This window comes from Crocuta crocuta, unplaced genomic scaffold, assembly GCF_008692635.1.
Source record: "Crocuta crocuta isolate KB4526 unplaced genomic scaffold, BGI_CrCroc_1.0 scaffold95, whole genome shotgun sequence".
NCBI lineage: Eukaryota > Metazoa > Chordata > Mammalia > Carnivora > Hyaenidae > Crocuta > Crocuta crocuta.
In genome coordinates, this window is record NW_027530971.1 from 9,630,234 (window position 1) to 9,651,405 (window position 21,172).

The 21,172-nt window shown below is 43.9% G+C and overlaps 1 protein-coding gene across 1 annotated transcript in view; it reads left to right on the plus strand.

Annotated features, from left to right (window-relative positions):
- The window catches only part of PAPPA (pappalysin 1), a 243,099-nt gene that overhangs the window by 103,600 nt on the left and 118,327 nt on the right, over positions 1-21,172 (plus strand). The window contains exons 9-10 of the mRNA XM_077769774.1: positions 5,335-5,463; positions 10,655-10,746. Coding sequence (XP_077625900.1) covers positions 5,335-5,463; positions 10,655-10,746 — 221 coding nt within the window. The remainder of the gene's footprint in view (positions 1-5,334; positions 5,464-10,654; positions 10,747-21,172) is intronic.

Consider the following 21,172-nt stretch of genomic DNA (forward strand, 5'->3'; position numbering starts at 1 on the left):
TCGTTAAAACAGTAATAATAATATGTATAAAGTTCCTTAGCACATCGTCTCAGGCTCAGAAGTGACTTTTCCTTTGCTTCCCATTCTTGGCTGGTAGTTGGTGTACAAAGTCCTCAGGTGTTACCCTCTGACTCTTGGCCCAGGGCAGAACTGGAGTACTTAGACTCTTCCTGAGCCGAGGCACCCTGAGTAGTCCCCATCCCCACCCCCCGCACCGTGTCTTCCAGCTCAGACAATCTGGGTGGTAGGTCCTGAACTACACTCATTCTCAGTGCAGAATTCTAACAGCCGAGGCAGCTTCTAGCTGGTGGAAAAGTTTATGACAGAAAGATATAAAACTACAGTTCTCATTAAATTAGGAACATGCATTGCAGAGTTGATCATCTTTCTTCCAAGATTTCCATTTCATAGAGAAATGAAACGGCTCATGATAGTGGTAGTGTTTAAGGGAATGTTTGTATTTCTCCTAACTTCTACAACTTTCCAATAGCCTTTGGATGTGGACTCTACTTGGTTCAAAACTAGGCCTTTTATCTTTTCTGCAGTATTTTCTCTGTTCATAACAGCTTCCACTTTCAGAAAGTACTGTCTTGGGGTGGAGTTAGATAGACCTGGCTCAAGTCCCTGCCCCCAAAGCAGTGTCACCGTGGGCAGTAGGTCAACCTTCCTAATTACTACTTTCAACAACTGAAAAGGGAGGTAATAATGATTAGTCAAGAAAATGTTGTTTTGATTAAATGAGATGATTCGTAGAAAATACTAAGCATAATGACAGGTATATGATAAACAGACAGCAAATGGAAATGATACTCACTATTATTGCAGAGGAAAGAGTCTCACAGAAGCATGATACAGTTTGGAGAGACAGAATATGATCAGTAAATGCTATGATATGGGAACAATGTGGGTGAAGAAAGAGTAATCAAGAGGCTTTAGAGAGTGTTTCCTGGAAGCAGCAAAATGGGATATTTGCATTGTGCTATGAGGCTCTCGGTCGCTCTTTTCTGTTAATGCACTTTTAAGTTCTCTCATTTCATCTTCTCATGGGTATGGGACGAGAGTCCTATATCCTGATTAGAAGGTAGAAAAACAGACCTGAAGAAGTGAAGTGACTCGCCTTTCAGATGGGTTTTCATGGACCAGTCACATGTGATATGAACTACACACCAACACTTTAAGAAATATGCATTTTTGCCAAAAGCTAAGTCAGATGGTGCTTAGCCACCTTATGGATATTTATGTCCATATTAATATTCTTAACATCATGATTTCATAATCTGGCAATAGCCTGTAACTAAATCTTACTGTAAGATTGGGCCCTAGAGGTACTTGCCCGGCTCATTTGGTAGAACATGCAGCTCTTGACCTCGAGCTTACAGTTGCGAGCCTCATGTTGAATGTAGAAATCAATTAAAAATAGTCTTTAAAAAAATAAAAATAAAAAGATTTGGCTCCAGATCTGATACACATTACCATCAATATAACATTTCTGAGGAGGATACTGAAATATCATACCATTTAGAAATGCCACTATTTGTGTTTATGATTTCCAGAAAGGCAAACCTAAGGCTGATATGTCACTTGAAAGGTTCTTGAAAGAACGATGGCTAAATGTTAAAAATGTTTTTTCCTTTAAAGAAGTCATACAAAGGATGCATAAAACAACCCCTCAAAAGTATCCGAGCCATCTCATCCCATTTCAAGACTGCAATTTATTAGCTGGACACATGAAATTAATCTGAGATGCAGTTTGAAGAATTGACCATTAACTACTAACAGAGTTTAGCTTTTTAAAAAGTAAATAAATGACACTCAGAATTCTATGAAATAAATCCGAAGTGATGCAAGTTATCACATTTCAGATGAAATGGTAACATTTTAGTTCCAAGTAAAGAGTAAGTAGGGAGTTTTGGCTTGGTGGCGTGACCCCTGGCACTGCTCTAAATAAGATTTTGAACTGGAGAGTGGCTTTGGATATCAGAATGTTCTGATGATGTGGCAGTCCTGGAAAAGAGAGATACCATAGGTTGGTTCAGGCATCGAGGCTGAGATGTTGGCAGCAGCAGGGATGCAGAAGGAATCGCATGGAAGCTTTGGGGATGGGGGAAAGGGACAGAGGCTTAGAGTATGCACGGATATGGGAGGCCCAGGATAAGAAGGAGTTTAAGTGACAGCTTAAGACTTTCCAGATGGTTTTAGGAGCAGTGAAAGGGAACAACTTGACATCAATGTCCCACTTTTAGACCAACCACAAAATAGGTCCTAACCTCCAGCAAAGCCTTCAAAGGCCACTAGTTTGTCCTTCTGTAAGAATTCTATTCTACCTAGGTTCTTAAGAAAAGAGCCCTCAGTTGGCCTTAATTTTGACTTCAATATGGAAGCAATGTAGTTTTATCACAAGGATTCTTTAGTGGGAAAACATAATTTTTTAATAGCAGTGGTAATGTTCCCCTTTCCCTGCCTTTTCACCAAAGGAGTGACTTGGGCTTCTCTTTTCTATCTGGAAACTTGGGATAACAGCCCCTCCTTCAAAGAGCTGCTGTCAGGCTTCTGGGTGATAATGATACATGGGCCACGAACACACAGTTCGAAGAAGGAGACTTATCAAGGTCTCCTGACCAATCATATGTGTTTGTGTGATGCTAGTGGGAAAGGAGGAGATATGAGTGGAAGTTATTGGGAGACAGATTTTGCCCTGGGGTAAGACAAACCTTTGGGGTCCAGAATTTTCAGAAGTTGGAATAGCCACGTGGAGGGAGAGCAACACTAAGGGTGTTGTAGCCACATAATGTGACAGAGAGACTTTCCACTGAGCTGTGGTACACACAATATGTGGGTCTACCTAACAGAGGTTACATGTGCCTCTCTGTCACTCCATCCCTTCTACTAAAGAGAACATAGTATAACTCCAGTGAATGAGAACATTGATATTAAGCATTAATAGTAATGGGTTAATATTTGTTAACCATCAGAGGCGGGGCACCTATGTGCTTTATATGTATTTTCACATTCAATCTGTAAGAAAATGCTGTGAGGTCAGGTTCATGACTAACTCAAAATAGGCTCAGAGCAGTGGAGCACCTGCCTGTGACTTCTCAGCTAGTAAGTGATGAAGCCAGGATAGAAACACATGTTTGCTTACCTCAGACTCATGTTTATTGAGAAGGAGGAGGAGGAAGAGGGGAGCAGGGAGGGCAACTTTGAGGGGAGATGGAAAACATTCACAAATATTAGCAGAGCACCTTAAATATTATCAGCCATAAATCATTTGTGATACACACTACAAGGAAAAACATAATGTAGAGAAGTACTTTTCACACCCTCCTGCTTTCCACAGAAGTGTTCCATCTGCTCCAGACAGTGACCATATGCCCCCAGTGGCCTGAGATGTAGCCTGAAGAAAATTTCTTTTTTTTATTTCATAACACAGCCATCTTTGTTTAATATAAAACATGCCTCCATATTTTAGGGGAAAATGAATATACAATAGAATGCATGTCTTTTTTTATCTTGTGCCTTCATGTATCCCCTGGGAAAACCACCCCCTCCTCTTCCCCTGAGGAAAATCACTCTTCCCAACACCACCAGAAAAAGTATACTTTTGTTAATCTGAAGGTGGATAAAATACCTTAAAAAAACTTTTAAAAAAAGAAAGCCTATATCAACAAATTAGCATTCCAGAAGTTTACAAGACAACAGTTATTCATACATTCATACATACAAAATGTCAAGATTTATATGCATTTTACCACCTAGCTTTCATTGACAGAACACTAATGGAATCCCCAGGGACTTCTGGTCTACCCTCAAGATTGCCTTATGCTCTAGCACTGCCGGAACAAAGTCTTTTTTTGGGTACCAAGTCCAGCATTCTCAGGAAGCCTATATTCCTCTCTAGAGTCCTTCAGTGCTTGTGAACTCATACTCATCGTTGTGTTGAGAGTTGGGAGACATTGTCTGTCCATTGCTTCTGCACCTGTTATCTTATTGGCCTTATCCAAACAGCCCCAGCCCTAACAGCAGCTGAAACAACAGATGGGCAGGGGAACTTGAGATTTTTTGACATCATCCTTTTGTTTATGAAATCCCACCCCCCCGAACTCTGGAATCTGATAGGAATTCTCTTCATTATCATTTTGTGAGATTTTTTTCCCCATGACACTTTTTTTATTCTTAAAAAGTAAATAATTCATGCGGAGGGAGATAAAAAGAGGAATAACATCATCACCCTTTGAAAATGGTCAAAAAGGAAATGGGGGTGGTGATTTGGTCATGTGGAATTGACATAAATGTATCTTTGCCTTGGAGGATAATTGGCAGTAGCCAGGTTTGATGGCAGGAGGAATTCAAACAGGGAGCTGAGAGGGGCTAATGAAGGGGAGGGAGGAAATCTGATAATAAGGTTGAGTGTGAGGAAGTCGGTAGAGGCATTGCACTGGGAGGTCTTGAGAGCAGAGGGGAGATGTGGGCTAGGCAAACTGAGAATCTGCAGGCACCAGTGCCTGGAATTGCAATTTCAGGACAGAATCCCCCATTACAAGGGATGAGATTATTAAAACAGGCCTAATCTAGGGATTAGGGAGGGAGAATGCAGGATATTATTAAGTAGCATCTGACTGTAAGCAAGTTGATAAGCCTCTCTATGCCTCAGATTGATCATCTGTAAAATAAACATGAAAATCCTAGTACACATGTAGGGTTGCTTTGATTCTCAAATGAGAAAATACACAGAACATGTGTAGCCCCGAGCATGACAGTTAATGGATGTTTCTATTGTTGCTATTTTAGTCAAGAGTGAGACACACGGAGAGGAGCAGGAGGTGGGGAGAATGACAGTCACTGGATGTGCAGTGTAAGGAAGGGGCTTGTTCACATGTAATGGGGTTTTGTTCAGTTCCTAAAATGAGAGGAAAAGAACAGAGAGTGCCCACAGAATCTGGCATGATACTTTCTTAACTCTATCTGCTTCTCCCATTTAGTTTTCCTGGATGACATTCTCCCAAACACCCTCATTTTGAGCCATACACCATCCGATTCTTATCCACCAGCGTTATTATGAAGGTTAAATTAAAGATTAAAAAAGTGCCTAGTAATATTCATGGTCATCTGTCCATTGATGCTAGCTATTACTGCCATACATTCTGGTGGTCTGTCCTGCGTAGGCGAGTGTCGTAACCACCGCAGATGATAAAAATTATTGGATAACTTAATGTGCATGTGATTTCAAAAGTAAACAAGACTATTAGACTCTACTCAAGGGTGTCACTTTTGTCTGCCCCTAGGATTGTGTCTGTTTAGCTGTAATCTTAGTTGATAGTCTCCATTGTTTTCCAGGGATCTCAGTCTTGGCGGTGTGTACCAGTACTGGGTCATCACCATTTCGGGAAGTGAAGAGAGTGAGCCATCACCTGCTGCCATATACACCCATGGAAGTGGATACTGTGGTGATGGCATCATCCAGAAGTAAGTAGATTTCATTAATGAAAGGGGAGGGAGTGATTTAGTCAGACCAAGACATGGTCAGGGTGCTACATGGAAGAGCTTATGGGATATTCTTCAGTGTGTGAGCTGTGAGTTACCAGCAATGCACAGCCGTCTACTCATTTGTCTGCAGTTAGCTTGCTGGCCTCAAAAGAAAAGCAGTGATTCTTTTTGGAACACATCTATTTCTCAAGTATGTAATATAGTATATGATTCTGACAGAGCTACTGTCATGCACTTACTACAGTATGCTCTTATTCATAATTGGTTTATGTGTACTATAAGGACTCTGTCTTTTCCATGCCAGCCCACATTCAGCTAACAGGACACCATACATCCAGGTCAAAACACTTTTATATTCTTTGCTGGCTACCATTTAAATTTGTCAAAGCCCGTGTATTTATTTATCTCTGTTGTAGCGTGTTACAGTAACAGTTTCCAAAATGGATTAAAGGCTCATCAAAATAACAAAATATCCTAATTGGCTATAATGCTGAAACAATACATAGTAAACTTAACTCCAGAGTGAATATTGAACATGAACATAAATAAGTTTGGGGGGGGGGGCGGTAAGGATTCAGAAAGTGTTAAAGACTCCACACAAGCAGCCAAAAAGGAAAAGTGTGAGTAGAAAATATAAAGCTGCGTGTCTACACTATGGATTTTATTGGGTCATCAGTCCATGTATCCCTTTGTCCACAGGGTGAGGTATTGCACAACTGTGAAATAGGGGCAAGAAGCCATCAAGAGTCTTGCATTGTTTAAAACATTTTTCCAAAAAAATAAAAAGTAAACCTTAGAGTGTTTTCTTCCAAACTTAGCACAAAAAAATGTTTTCTGGCACAAAATTGAATAGTTTTGTCCCTAGAGGTGAAAAAGTGACCAGAAATCATTCACAGTTAAGCTTCTTATTGCTAAAATTGTGTTCCTTATTGCTAACATGGTTGCAGGTTTATACTATTGCTAAGAGACTTTTAAAACTATCAGCAGATTTAATAATAAACGTCACACATGGAGAGGGCAAACAAGCTATTGGTGAAATCCCATCATTACAAGGTGCTGTTGGGTGTCACATAATATCTGTGCAATGTGGAATTGCAGTTTCTGTAGGGGGAGGGGCACTGTAAAGAGAGTTTGTTTCACAGTTGGATGAAACTGCTGATGTGCCGACCATGAATCTTAGGTGTGGTACACATATGGAAGAGAAGTGCTCAGTGACTCTTTCTTTCAGTTCATCATTGGCTCTAGTGCTGGAGGGAAGAGCAATTTAATTTGGTACTGATTATCTTGTAGCATGTAATGTAAATTGGAAACCTTTGGGATGAAAGGACCAGCCAGGCTAGAAAGAATAACACAGTTGTGCAAGTAAAGCATTTGCACATGAATACCCATCCACATAGACATCAGTTATTGGCCAGCAGTTTGCTTTCTAGTCATGACTTCCCATTGAAGCAAATATTGAATGTTGAATATATGATCAGATAATGGCCAGCATATTATGTCTTTTCAATGTGCTGTGCAGAAAGAATGTCCAAGTTTCACTACCCCTACAGACCAAAGTATATATAGGCTGTTACAAGAAAGGTACTAATTCAAGGTTTTTTTAAAAAAAATATTTTATGTTTATTTTTTTATTTTTATGTGAGAGAGAGACAGAGCATGAACAGGGGAGGGGCAAAGAGAGAGTGGGACACAGAATACGAAGCAGGCTCCAGGCTCTGAGCTGTCAGCACAGAGCCTGACGTGGGACTTGAACTCATGAACCGCGAGATGATGACCTGAGCCGAAGTCGGCGCTTAACTGACTGAGCCACCCAGATGCCCCTTGAGTTTTTGAAATAAAAAAAATGATGCTTTCTTTTAACATAGACACTGCTAAGGCCAGCAATGACTACTTGCACAATTTCAAGTGTCTTGCTGAAATGACATATCTCAGAGATATATATCCATGTCTTAAATGTCCTGCAGCTATAATTGCAAAGCATGAATTATCAAGGTTTTAATATTAAGGAGATAATATAAGGATTTGTAAGTGTTGAATTATGGTACAAACCACCTGATTGCCAGGAATTTGACTTGTCTAGCATAGAAGATAAAGCTCCTCATTGGTCAGAGAATGAAACTCCTGATGTACTATCCTGTGCACTTAAAATCCTATCCAAATGCAACAACTAAACACAAAGATATAGTTTCCATTGCTTAATGTAACACAACTGGGGAAAGGGAAGCCATTCACTGTTCTCTCCCACATTAAGACATCAACTTCTGGCTCTTGACACAGCTGTTGTCTGATGGAGTACTGAGCGACTGAGCAAGGCAGCCTCCAGGGAAAGTGCCCCATCATTTGTGGGTCTAAGATTGAGCTGCACATCAAGAATGTCCAGGAAACACTTGCGGTCATTGCTGACAACCCATAATTGTGACTTGGGATTTTCTAATTTAGCACAAAGAATAAAAAAAGAAACTTACCAAATGTAGAACCTGACCTACAACCCAATCTGTCCATCTTGGAGCCAGATATAGATGTATTGGTAAAACATTGCAAATGATATCATTCTTCTTGCTGATCTAAAACTATTATTATTATTACTACTATCATCATATTATTAATATTAATAAAAGTAGTATTTTTAATAAAGATTTTTTAGTATTTTTTACCTAGAATTAGTATGCTACACAGACATCAAATACTTACTAAGTTACCTACAGGTACCCAACAGCTGTTGACATGCTTTGGAGAATACCAAATGCAATTGATGGATGGTTCCCTAGGCAAAAACAAACAAATAAAAACTTTGAGAAAAAGGAGGAATGTCATCTTAGCTAATTGGATTTTTCATGGGATGATGCATGTGAATTCACTATATATATTCAAGGGAATTTGCAAAGTTTTCAGATAGACTAAACACTTCATGAGGCCCCTAATGGTTGAAAGCATTGGATGAATAATTCATAAATATTTATTGAGCCTCCACTATGCACAATCATTGTGCTACACTATTATCTCCATATGAAACTATATGAACAGCAACTGTATGAAATAAGTTCTATTACATACTTTACAAAAGAGACAACTCATGTACAAAGATTCAAGTGGATTTCTCAACCTTACACACCCAGGAAAGGGAAGAACCAAGATGTGAACCTAGGGCCCATGTTCTCATTGGGATTCACCATTGCCTCATCTTGTAACCAATAGCCCTACAGAACTCACAAGTGAAGGAGTAGCTATGTGCTCTCTGCTTTACCCCAGGCGCCATGCCTGGCATTGCAGGGCTGCGATGACAAAGACTGTCACTTCCTATGACATCTGAAAGTCCAGTATAGGGGGCTGTCAGGTAAATAGGCAGAAGCGGTCAGTTTGACAAGTGCTATCATAGATGGAGTCTGGTATCTTTGGACACAGAGAAGAGAGCCATCCACTCCAGCTTGGGAGGTCAAAGGAGGTTTCTCAGAAACTCTCTATCTAATGATAGATCTGTCATGCCTAGAAGATATTTGTGGTGACACTAATGTTTTGCTTAAACCAAGAGAACATACTGTTTGGGCGGTGAGGGAAGGCAAGTTAGATGTGTTCTTTGTGGCTTTGGGAAACCAGCCCAGGTTCAAAAAAAAAAAAATCTTTCCCTAGATAACCCATGAAATAGCTAAGAAACACAAGGCCATCACCAATTTCCAGCATTCAAGATTCATTGGCAGCGATCGGAATATAGGCCCTGCTTGGAATATGGACTTCCCTTCTCTTTGGCTCATGGGTTTGCAGACAGGAGAGAACTTGAGTGCCTCCTCAGCAATTAGTGCAATGGCCTAGCCATCCTAAGGATTGATTACAAAGCACCATTCTGCTATTCTGACACCTCCTAAAAGCAACAAACATTTCCCAGTGTTAATTGCCAGGGTGAAAGGAAAAGTCTGAGGCCTCTCCCATGCTGTGACAGGTCCCAGCTGGTCTCTGGGGAGGGAGAGACAGCTGCCACACACTCTGCAGAGACCTCCCAGGACTAAGTGGGAATGGGGTCCGTGATACCCCGAGCATCTACTACATGTCATGCACCATGCCAACCACATTGAGTTACATTCCACTCTTGCACCAGCTCTAAGGAGCAAGTCTAATGATCTCCGTTTGAACCTGTGGGAAAACAGAGACTCAGCATCTGGAAGAGTGCTGTCCAGGGGGTTTTCCTGCAGTGATGGAAATATATTCTGTTCTGTTCAATCCAGGAGCCACGTATTACATATAGCTCTTGAGGAGTTGAAATGTGGCTACGGTGACTGAGGAGTGGGATTTTAACTTTTTTGTAGTCTTAATTGATTTAAATGGTCAAATAGAGATTAGGTGACTTGTCTGTGATCACATGACTGGTTTGGAACAAGGGGCTCTAGACCCAAGTTTTCTGTTTCTCACTGGATGAGAATTTTCCAGGTAGTGGCAATCATTCAGTCTTTCAGCTCTTACTCTTCCTTCCAATTCAGAAAGCATTGCTCATTTTCTGTTCTTCCCAACCTCTGCAGAATCATCCTTAGATGATAGAAAATATTCCAAAAAAACTCCCACAAAATACCCAAAAAACAAGAGGAAGCACTTCTATTTCCAAGGGCCTTGCATTTCCTGACACAATGAAACAACATACCCAATGGAGAGAGCAATACTTTCTCGTGAAAGGAAGACCAGACTCAAGCATGTGACTGGAAAAAAAATCCTTATTTTTAAGTTCATTGTGTGTGTGTGTGGGGGGGGGAGTAAGTTAAGTCATAGTGAAGAACAGTGCTGATATTTCAGAAGCTTAGAAATTTCCTTCAAATCCATCATTTCAAAAGGGCAGTGAGATCTCCCAGACACAGAGGAGCAAGTTCTGTTCATTTATTTATTCATTCATCCATTCATCCATTTCTTTCTTCAATCTGACTTATAAAACAAAATCTCAGAGAATGAGTTTGAGGCAGGAGCTCTGCTTTGTCATGGGAAGTCCAAAGTTAGGCCAATGTAGTAGGATCTTACAAATTTATATCTTTACACATCTCATTTTGAAGATGGAGAAATGGAGACTCAAACAGGGCAAGGGATTTGGCCTGAGGCCTCTTGGGAAGTTCATGGCCTGGGGAGGGGCTCTCCTATGTCCAACTGTGATTCTGAAGCTGCTCTGACAAATTTCTCTTCTGTACCTGGTCTACAGAAGCCAAGGTGAAGAATGTGATGACATGAATAAGCTCAATGGGGATGGCTGCTCCCTTTTCTGCCGAAAGGAGGACTCCTTCAATTGCATTGGTAAGTCTTGGTCATTTCTGTGGGCTTAGCTGGAGAAGGGGACGATGAGTTCAGTAACACCAATAGTTATAACTAATAGTGCTTTACTCCTTCGCGTTACAAATATTTGCTGAATGCCTTCAGTGGGCCAGACCTTGTTTTAGGCACTGGGGATACAGCAATGGGAAGCAAACAAAAATGGGCATTTGCACCATGGAGCTCATGTTCCCACTGGATGACAACAATGGGTTCTGGTAATTCTTTTTCAATCTCACTTCACCTTACATTCATCATAGCCCTTCTTCACACCAGCTATCCAGGATGGTTATTAGTATAGATTTTTAAGGTTTTTGTTATTACGTTAGAGATGAGAAAAATCAAAAGCCAGAGACATTATTAAAACTTGTCCAGAATCACACGAGTTAGAAGTGATTGAAGACAGAACCAGGGCTTCGACCTGATTCTGTCTGATTCTGAAGCACATGCTCAGCTCGTTTTGCTGCACAGCCTCCAGCCAAGATCCAGGAACCACTGCTGTCCCTTCTGCACACTCAGAACCTTGGGCGGCCTTTTCGACTCGAGGGTAGAGGAATAGCAGACCAGCCTGTGTTTAGAAAGCAAATGTCCTTTTCCCACCTTTACTGAGTCAGATGGGGAATTTGTTTTCCTATGGCTTCTCTAGGAGTCTGGCTGATCTTGTTGTTACAGCCCCACTTGGGAGGCCGTGGCCAGCCCGGGGCTGGTAAACAGTCAGGGGCTGGGGGGCAGGGATGGAATTTTGAGCTGGCTCAGATGAGATCATACTTCCTTTAAGATGCAAATCGATACCTGAAGATCAAAGGTCCCCCAGCTAATCCCCTGGGCTGGAGGTGAAAACTAATCACAATTCATTTGCAAGTACAAAAGGCAGAGGTGCTCTATCTGAAGAGGGAAGGGGCAGCTACTGAGGGGATGAAAACATTGGTGGGAAGATTTCTCACTGAAAGGCAATTTTCTAGGAAGACTAAAGGGAAGGAAGTGTCATCGGGTCCTTACATTTGCAGTGCATTACAGGGACACATTTAGACCTTCTCCTCCCCAGAGACTGTGAGCACTGTGAGCTCTTCACCATGTTTCATTCACCCTTATTCCATTCTCAGCACACATTACTTGAGCACCTACTGTCTCCTTGGCACTAGATAGGGGCTCAGCAACACAGTAAGAGGTGTCCCACAGCTCACTGTGGATGGAAGCAAGGAAGACATGGAGGAAGGAAAATTTCCAGGCAGGACCTCAGGTTTTTAAATGACAGAAGATTGTTTTTCTGTCCTCTGTGGATCTGAGTACGGTCCATGGCAAACACTCGACCGCTGGAAGGAACCCGGGCTGAAAATTAGAAAAACCCAAGTCCTCATTGTGCTGAGAATTTGCTGCATAACACTGGCCAGGTTGCTTCTCTAGTTTGGGCCTCAGTTTACCTGGTGTAAACTCGAAAGGATTGGGTTAGGTGGTTTCTACGGGCCTTACCTGCCCTTGACTTGGGTGATTTCCAAAGTGTGTGACTATTTTCCATCCCTATGAGCTCCTTGCCTTTGTCACCATCCTTGTGACACCCAGCATCACTCTCCAGTCATGCTGGGAAATCTCTACCTATGTTACTCGCAGGAAGGTGGCAGGTAACTCAAATGTTTCTGGAAGGAAGGTAGGATGTGATGTGAAGGTAGATATGGCACCCTAAAAGAGACGCTTGGGTGGCCCTGACACCCACGTTGTAGGTTGCTTTAGCATTGTGCAGAAATAAACAAGAAATAAACATAAATAAACAAGAAAGCCTCCTATAGATGGACATGCATCGTCCATGGAAGGGGTCTGCAAGCTACAGTCTATGGGGCCAGAACTGGCCTCCTGCCTATATTTGTAAGTAAAGTCTTACTGGAATACGACATGCTCGTTACTTTACGTCTTGGCTGTGGCTGCTTTCTGGCTACAAATTATTGACGGTTGCAGCAGAGACCCTGTGGCCCAAAGAGCCTAAAATATTTACTCATTTGGCCTTTTATAGACCTTTGCTAACCCCTGGCTCATGGATTTGAAGTCTTTGATACTCTTGACTATTGGAGCCTGGTGCAGAGAGGAGGTGAAAATCAGGACATGGTTTGCCATTTCTAAGAAAAAGAACTGAATTTTAAGCAGACGGTGGTGGGGCCTGGGAGATTCTTAGAAATAGCACTGGACAGTGAGCTAACCCCCTTGGGCCTAACTTCCCGCCTATACTTCAGCCAGAGTGACTGTTTTGGACTAGGTCAGTGATTTTCACACTATGTTAACTGGGAGGCTTAAAAGGAAAGAGGTGAGGGTGAGGGACATACCAAGAAGGTGAAACTTCATAGATCCATTTTAATATGCTGTTGTTCTCTACTAGGTTCTAAGTATTGTGCTGGTGATCTTTAATGAGCATCTATTATATACCAAGCACGTTTCTAAGTCTTATTTTCGTAACAATCCTTTACGGTCTTGCTTTTATAAAAGAGGAGGCTGAAGCATGCAGAGGTGAACTAAGCATATACAGTTCAACGGTAGATTCAGGACTCAAACACAGAGTCTGACCCAGACTATGGTGAGCTACCTACAGAAAAAGAAAGGTAGCTCTTGATCTTGTAGGGCTTTCAGGGTAAATGAGGAACACTGTTATAGAACAATTCCTATAGTGAATTAATGGGATGGAATACAAAATTGTCAGTGGTGTGGATGGTGTCCAGGGAAGACTCATTGTTTCTGGGTATGTTCAGTATGGTTTGTGTTAGAGGAAGGACCTCACCTACACCCTTACCCTCACCAGTTAGAACTCCATTATAGAGACTCAGTGAGACACAGGACATTCCAGGAATTAAGGAGTCTATCCAGAGATCCAAAATCCCAAGAACTACATTCCAAAGAGAAACTCCATGCCTTTGAGTCTAGGAAACCATCTTCACTTAAGAATAGCTGAAGGATAGACAATCAATCTTTGGTTCTCACCAGATCCAGTTTCAGTGAGTCAGAGAAATGGTAGTGCAATGTGGGAGGCTTTGCTGAGGTGGACTGCTTTCATCATTATATTTGTCAACCCAGTGGTCAAGCGAATAGGCCTGAGTGAGACTCACTTGGGTTCTCATACCATGGCTTAGACATGTGACCTTAGCTTAAATGTCAATGTTCTCATCTGGAAAATGGCAAAAATTTTGGAACTCTACTGCGGAAGATATTTACCAATAATTTGGGATACTTGTTATCTGGATCTCCTTCTTAGATTTAGGAAATAACTCTCCTTGATATAATAATAATGAGCCCAGAGCTAGAACCCTCTATAAAAGATGAAAAGCCATAAGTCTCTTTCCCCCAGTCCCCTTTATAGCTTGAGCATGGGCACAAGACCTACATTTGCCCTCAGTCAGACACACCAATGCAGGACATTGAATCAGAAGCTAGTGGTGATAAGACACAGGGACATTGCAGAAGTTGTTTTGATAAGGATGGCTATAACTTGTGTGTTTCCAAAGTACCAGTGATAGCGTGTAGCATTAGTGCCACAGTGACTCTGTTCTGTTCTGGTGTTCTCACAGGACCAGTCCTGGGTCTTAATCTTGAGTCTAGAATTGGGCTTTAGAGCACGCAGGCCTGGCTCCCCAGCCCTCACAGAGAGTGTTCTACTAAAACAATCCAATATTCTCTGAGTAGATTTTGTTGGCTTNATGTAGCATTAGTGCCACAGTGACTCTGTTCTGGTGTTCTCACAGGACCAGTCCTGGGTCTTAATCTTGAGTCTAGAATTGGGCTTTAGAGCATGCAGGCCTGGCTCCCCAGCCCTCACAGAGAGTGTTCTACTAAAACAATCCAATATTCTCTGAGTAGATTTTGTTGGCTTGTTTTGCTTAAGTTAGCCAACGTTGGTTTCTGTTGATTGTCACCTAGAAGCCTGACTGCAAATGGTTGTCATAAGATACTGTGATGTTTAACGCTGTTCCTAGCAAGTTGGATGTGCTGGATGTGGGTTAACTGTTACTTATCTCTGTGCCTGGGGGAGGTGGGGAGTATCAGCAACATCCACCATTTGTGAACAACCATTAGGTGGTATGTCCTGGGTCATGCAGCTTTCTTTATTGTGAGCCAATGGGAGGGCTCTTATATTCAGATGAGAGATCTAAGAGCTGTTATGAAATCTTAACCTGCCCCAGGTGCCAGGACTCGTAGAGGTGTGATCCCATGTCAGATTCAGTAGACAGTCTCCACTTTTTCTTCTCTACTACACTGCCTCCCCGCATCTGAACGAATGACTTCCCTTCTTCCATCCTTCCTTTCTTCCCTCCTGCTGTCCTTCTTTCTTCCTTTCTTTTCTTCTTCTTTTTTCTTCTTCTTCTTTTTTGTCACCAACCATTTAGCAGGGCCAGTATTTTCCCTGGGTTTGGTAACACCAGCGTGAGGGTGGGTGACAGATTTATGATGGCATTTCCCATTCACTTTTCAGAAGCCCACACATCCGGAAGTATTCCCAAGGTGCCAATGTGTTATTACGCAACACCCTGGGACTTCCCTTTCCCACCCCAGTGCCCTCATCCTCCAGCACATAATAAGTTGCTTGTTAAAAGGAACACCACCCACAAGACCTCTTAGGCAATGCAGGCTACATCCCCAGCAATGTGGAAATTATCTTGTGCTCCCACCCCCCTTTTTAAGAAACATAACATACACTAGGCCTAGGGTTTCAGTTAAAAAATGCGGTATCAGTAAGATGATAACTCCCCACCCCCAAACAGGCACTGGCTGGAGGCATTGTTCAGCAGCTCTGGGAATGCTGCTCCTAGAGCACAGAGTCATAAACTACAGACAGGCTGCTGATAAAAGCTGAAGGAGGGAAGGTAATGGTCAAATTAGACAAACTGTGAAGCATCCCCAAAAGGGGCTCCTCGTAGTGATCCATCTCAAGCCAGTGCTGGGAATGAGGTATCTTCTGAGATGACATGCAGTCAGTCCCTTACAGGAGGTGCCACTGTGCAGGGCTCCTCATGCTCTGTTTTGATTTACCGCCCTGTGACTTCCAAGATGGCTGGACTCAGGGATCAGCTTGGACATGAGGGCCTGGGCCACAGCTCAGGATCCCGGAGCCTCAGTTTCCCCCTCTGTGACACGAGAGGGATCGGGCTGCGGGCTCTTGGGTTTCGTTTCCTGCTTGGCACTGAGGCATCCTCAGTGTGTCAAGCATCTAGTTAAAGTCTCTGAGGTGGGGCACCTGGGTGACTCTGTAAGTTGAGTGTCTGACTTTGGCTCAGGTCATGATCTCCCAGTTTGTGAGTTCGAGCCTCGCGTTGGGCTCTGTGCTGACAGCTCAGAGCCTGGAACCTGCTTCGGATTCTGTGTCTCCTCTACCCCTCCCACACTCGCTCGCTCTCTCTCAAAAATAAGTAAACATTAATAAGTAATAATAATAAATACAATAAAGCCTCTGAGGCTTCAGGTCCTGCTTGATGCCAATATACAGTCAGGAAAACAAAGCAAATGGCCCCACACATTGTCATTCCCAGACATACACACATGCCCTGTGTATCTCTTTTTCTCGATTCTTCACAACTCCTCCCTCCCTACCATTCCCTGCCGTTAGCATGACGTTGTCCCTGGTCCCTGACATAGCATCTCCAGCCCTGTCCCGGGGCCAGTAACTCAATTATCTGTGAAGCAGCTGAGGGGGAGGAGGGGGTCAATCCTCCTACCCACCAGTCCCTGGGAGGGGCGGGGGTCACAGAGCCCTGTGGCCCCTCTGTCAGGCTGCCCTGGCCCGCTCTGAGCCAAGGCGAGAAAGGAAAACAAGAAGATGAATCGCCACGTCTTCTTGGTGGATGTTCTGATGAGACTTTAGAACAACAGTGACTAAAAAGAAAAACAGCATCTGGCTGGGGGGAGGGGAAGTGGGAGGGGGAGGAAGAATGGGCTCTGCTGGGAGTTGCATTTATTATTATCTTTCTTTCTAACGAAGTGAAATCATAAGTCCATCTACCTCTCACCTTACAAAAAAAATGAAAATTAAAAAAACAAAATAAGCCTTCTCCTGGATGTGTATATGACTTCAGACTTCCCTCTGTGGGAAACATAGTAACTTTCACCAAAATACCTTACTGAAATAAAGCATCCTGTCCCTCGACTTGAAGACACAGCTTCACAAGAAGAGAAACATTAGCAGTAGTTGCAATGCTGGTGGGGAGGGTGGTGACCTGTCAGCTAGGCTGGGTGGCATGCTTAGCACTGGCAGGATGACACATGGCACAGTGAGCTGTAAGAACATAGACTCTGGGGGCACCTGGGGGGCCCAGTTGGTTGAGTGCCTGACATGATTTCAGCTCATACATGATCCCAGGGTTGTGGGATCGAGCCCTAGGTCAGGCTCTGTGATGAATATGGAGCCTGCTTAAGATCCTTTCTCTCTTCCTCTGCTCTTTTCTCCTGCTCTCACTCTCTCTCTCAAAAATTTTTAATGTTTATTTATTTTTGAGAGAGAGAGTGAGAGCACACATGAGCAGGGGAGGGGCAGAGAGAGAGGGAGACACAAAATCTCAAGTAGGCTCTAGGCTCTGAGCTGTCAGCACCATGCTCGATGCAGGGCTCGAACTCACAAGACAAGAGATCATGACCTAAGCCGAAGTCAGTTGCTTAACTGACTGAGCCACCCAGAGACCCCCGCCACATCAAATTAAACAAAATAAAATAAAACAAAGAACATTAATTCTGGGTGACAAGCCTGGCCCAAACACTTGTAACCCAGGTCTCAATTTTCTCATCAGTAAAATGTGTTAGTGATAGATCCTACTTCTTAACAGTTGTGAGGATGACATGAAGTTATACATGTAAAGCATTTTATTTTATTTTTNCTTACCAGATGCCACTGTTTTAAAATGCTTTACATCATCCTCAACATGTGCGTTTACTGCTACTATATTATTATTGTTATTAATGCCAATAATTCAGAATAATCCACCCAGGAGTCCTATAAGATAAATAATGTTAACATCCCAGTTTCATAGAGGACATCATCTCAGATTCAGAGAGGTTAAGTAACTTGTCTGAAGTCCCACAGCTAGAAATAGCAGAGGTGTGGTTCACAGTCCCTGGGCAGGGACTGCTCACTGAGCCATGAAATCGTTTCATTTAGTAGGCACCCAGATGTACTGGCCTCTGTGCTAAGAACCTTTTTTTCGAATGACTTTGTATTTCCCCAGCAATTCTGCACCGTCAGACTAATACTGCCCATTCTGCTGATGAGGAAACTGAGGTGCTGAGAGTTTCAGTGGCTTGTCCTGAGTCATACAGCCAGAGAGATCAGAATAAGTGCCTTCAGGCCCCGTCTGCCTGCCTCTGGAGACCATATCCAGTATCCGGATGAGTTTCCCAAGACCAGTAGACAGCTTCTGTTTTCCACTCTTTCTGTTTTGGTGCCCTTGGCTCACAGCAGGAATGAAAGTGAATGCATAGGTCCTTCTGTTCCTTTTTCATGAGTCATGAAATCTACAACTTTCAGTTATTATCACCCTATAAACATTCCACGGCATAGACCCCTGCCCCCAACATAGGGCCCTCCTGTGTTTTAGGCTGTATTTTCATCTTTAACAGCTCACCTTCCGTTGAGAGTAGCCACATTGTTTTTGAGCTTAGGAGGACTTTGATGCTTAATCCTCACGTCATGGCAATCTGGTGGACACAGAGGGGCCTGAGTTCAAACGTCTCTTGGTTGTAATCACTACCTGGGTCATCCTGGGCTTCTCCCATCCTTTCTCCGACTCTCCGTGTCCTCTCTGGAAAATGGGCATCATTATAGCCCCACAGTCCTGTTTAGAGGAAGGTGGACATGATGTCTGTAGGATGTTTAGCCCAACACATGGCAGTTAGGTGATGCTCTATATGTCAGTTAATGCCACTTCCCCTTCCTCACCCCCATGTCAGTTGTGACTGATACAAAGGCCTCCAGTGCATCCCGGGCAAAAGTGGTCCTGAGCCTGATCCTGCTGGAAAAATGCAGAGGTCCCTTGCGCAAAGTGATTGAGCCCCCTTGATCTCAGCTGCCGAGCTATCAGGTGATGGGGTGAGCTAGATGAAGCTCCCAGGGCCCTTTCAACTCTGACATCCAGAATTTAAATCCCAGATCATTATTGTTTTTAAACAGCGCATTTTAAAAGAAACGAGGGCTTGGGGAGGAGAAAGGAATTCCTTTAACCCACAGGGTCAAAGGGGGTCACAGAGGGGACAAAGGAGCAGGAAAGGGAGGCGATGGGGCGGAAGGCTGCGGAGAGGGGCAGGGCTGAAGATCTGAAGTCCTCAACCGGGAGGTCTGATGGATGCATTCAAACACCCCGAGTCAGCACCGGTTAGGATCAAGCTTGCCATCCAGCCTCAGACCTCGGCCTGCCACCTCCTTCGGAAACCCGGGAGGCCTACCCCACCGAGAGGCCAGGCTGGAATGAAAAGAAACAGGAGGCTCTGACGCCAGAAGGGAGGAATTCTAGCCCTCAGCCCAGGTCGGCTTCCTGACTCGCAGGGAGGGGTCAGGCTCAGAAAGACTTGGAGCTCGCCTGAATTTGAGGAATCAAGACCACACTTTGATGTGTGCCTTTGAAAGGCAGCCTGACTCCAAGGCAGGTGAATCTGGGTAGCCAAGAACAAGGGCTTCTTTATGGCATTGAAAGTGACCAGAGACCCGCCGGCACCAACATGTGCCTTGCTGTGCATCCGTGCGGTTGTGACCAAGGTAGCCGGGGAGACAGAGAGGCCTGGGGGGGCCAGGTGTCGGGGGGAATTTTCCTGGCTGCTGGCTCCCTGATCTTTCTTGGGGACCATGTTGTGTTGGAAGAGACATTTAATATTCATGAGCTGTGATCTCCACTTGAAGGGAGTGCCCTGGGGGAAATTGAAATATTAAGCAAGTGAGGGATAGAGACCTAATTGTACCCTCCTTTTCTTTTTGGACAGAGAAATAATGTGCTTAAAATAAAATGATGGATGGGCAGTCGGGATTGTGTGAAAAGCCCAGGGTTGTAGCCTGCAGAATAAATCAGCTAACGCAGGCAGTCAGAACCAGGCAGAAGATGGTGCCAGCTGGCTACTGGGCCACTTTATGTCATCCAGCCACACATTTCTTGCTGCCTGCTGTGTGCCCGGCCCAGTGCTAGCTGCAGGAAGATGAAGAAGCGGTGAGCAGGGCTGGCCAGGGACACAACACCAATAATGATCTGAATGAAATTGTTGAAAATGCCAGTAAGTAGATGTACGTAGAGGTGTGGGAGTAGAGGGCCTCCTTTACACTGAGGAGTCAGGGGTGGACTCCTTGAGGACACCTACATGTAAGCCAAGACTGAAAGGTCAAATAAGGGGTGGACAAATTAGGAAGACGTGGAGCAGGGTGATGGGGTGAGGATTGCGAGAAGTTCAGACTATGAAAGCCTCGGGGCAGGAAAGAGCTAGAGAGGGCGGCACAGAAAGGCGGCATAGCCATAAAGGAGTGAAGGAGGGAGATGAGGCTGGAGCCTTGCAAGCTCTAATCCTTTAGGTCCCTACTGACCTCCATGAGGCTGTTGCCCCTGACATGACATTCTGTGCTAGACACCATAGGCTTGCTGTCTATGCATGTTTGTACAGATCAGGGGTCAGCAAACCTCTGCCCTTGGCCAAACTCCATCTGCTGCCCATTTGGGTACATACAGGTTCATTGAAGCCCATGTAGGCTCCTTGGTGTAGGTATTTGCCAATACAAAGACAGAGTAGTTCCAACGGAGACCTTGTAGGGCCCACAGAGCCAAAATATTGACTGTCTGGCCCTGTACAGAAAAAGCTGCCAATGAACCACTTTGCTAGATGGACGAGTATCTAGGTGGATGAGAGAACAGCTACTTAGGGAGATCAGGGAGTGTGAGAGATGAAGAGGTGAAGGTACAACCTTATCTATCTTGCCCTTGGGCCTGTAGAAGTGTAGTCATAATTGTACTGACACCCCCCCCCCCACATTTTCCCATTGCATATCGGGCTCCCTTCCCCTTCATGGAAGAAGTTATCCTGTCCAGTCCCGAGACCCCCAGTGTTCAGCTGGAGCATGTCATTAACTGACTCTGTGGCAGAGGAGTGCCCAGTGGGTCTCAAACTGCTCACCACCTAAAGGCAGAGTCCTGGATCCTCCCAAGGCTGTAGAAAGGAGTGTATTGACATTTATGGAGAACCTTCTATGTGGTCTCATTGCAAACACATGGCATGCCCCCCTCTACCCACAACCAGGCATTATTATCACCACTTTCCAGATGACACAACAGAACCCCCAAGTGTTTAAGTGACTTTTGAGAAAGTGACCTTCATTCAAGAAATATTTATTGAGCTGGAAAACCACCACGAGGGGAAACAGACCTTCAGGAGTTCTGCATCCCATGCCGCAGGCTGGTGGCCACAGGGCACAGGGCACTCA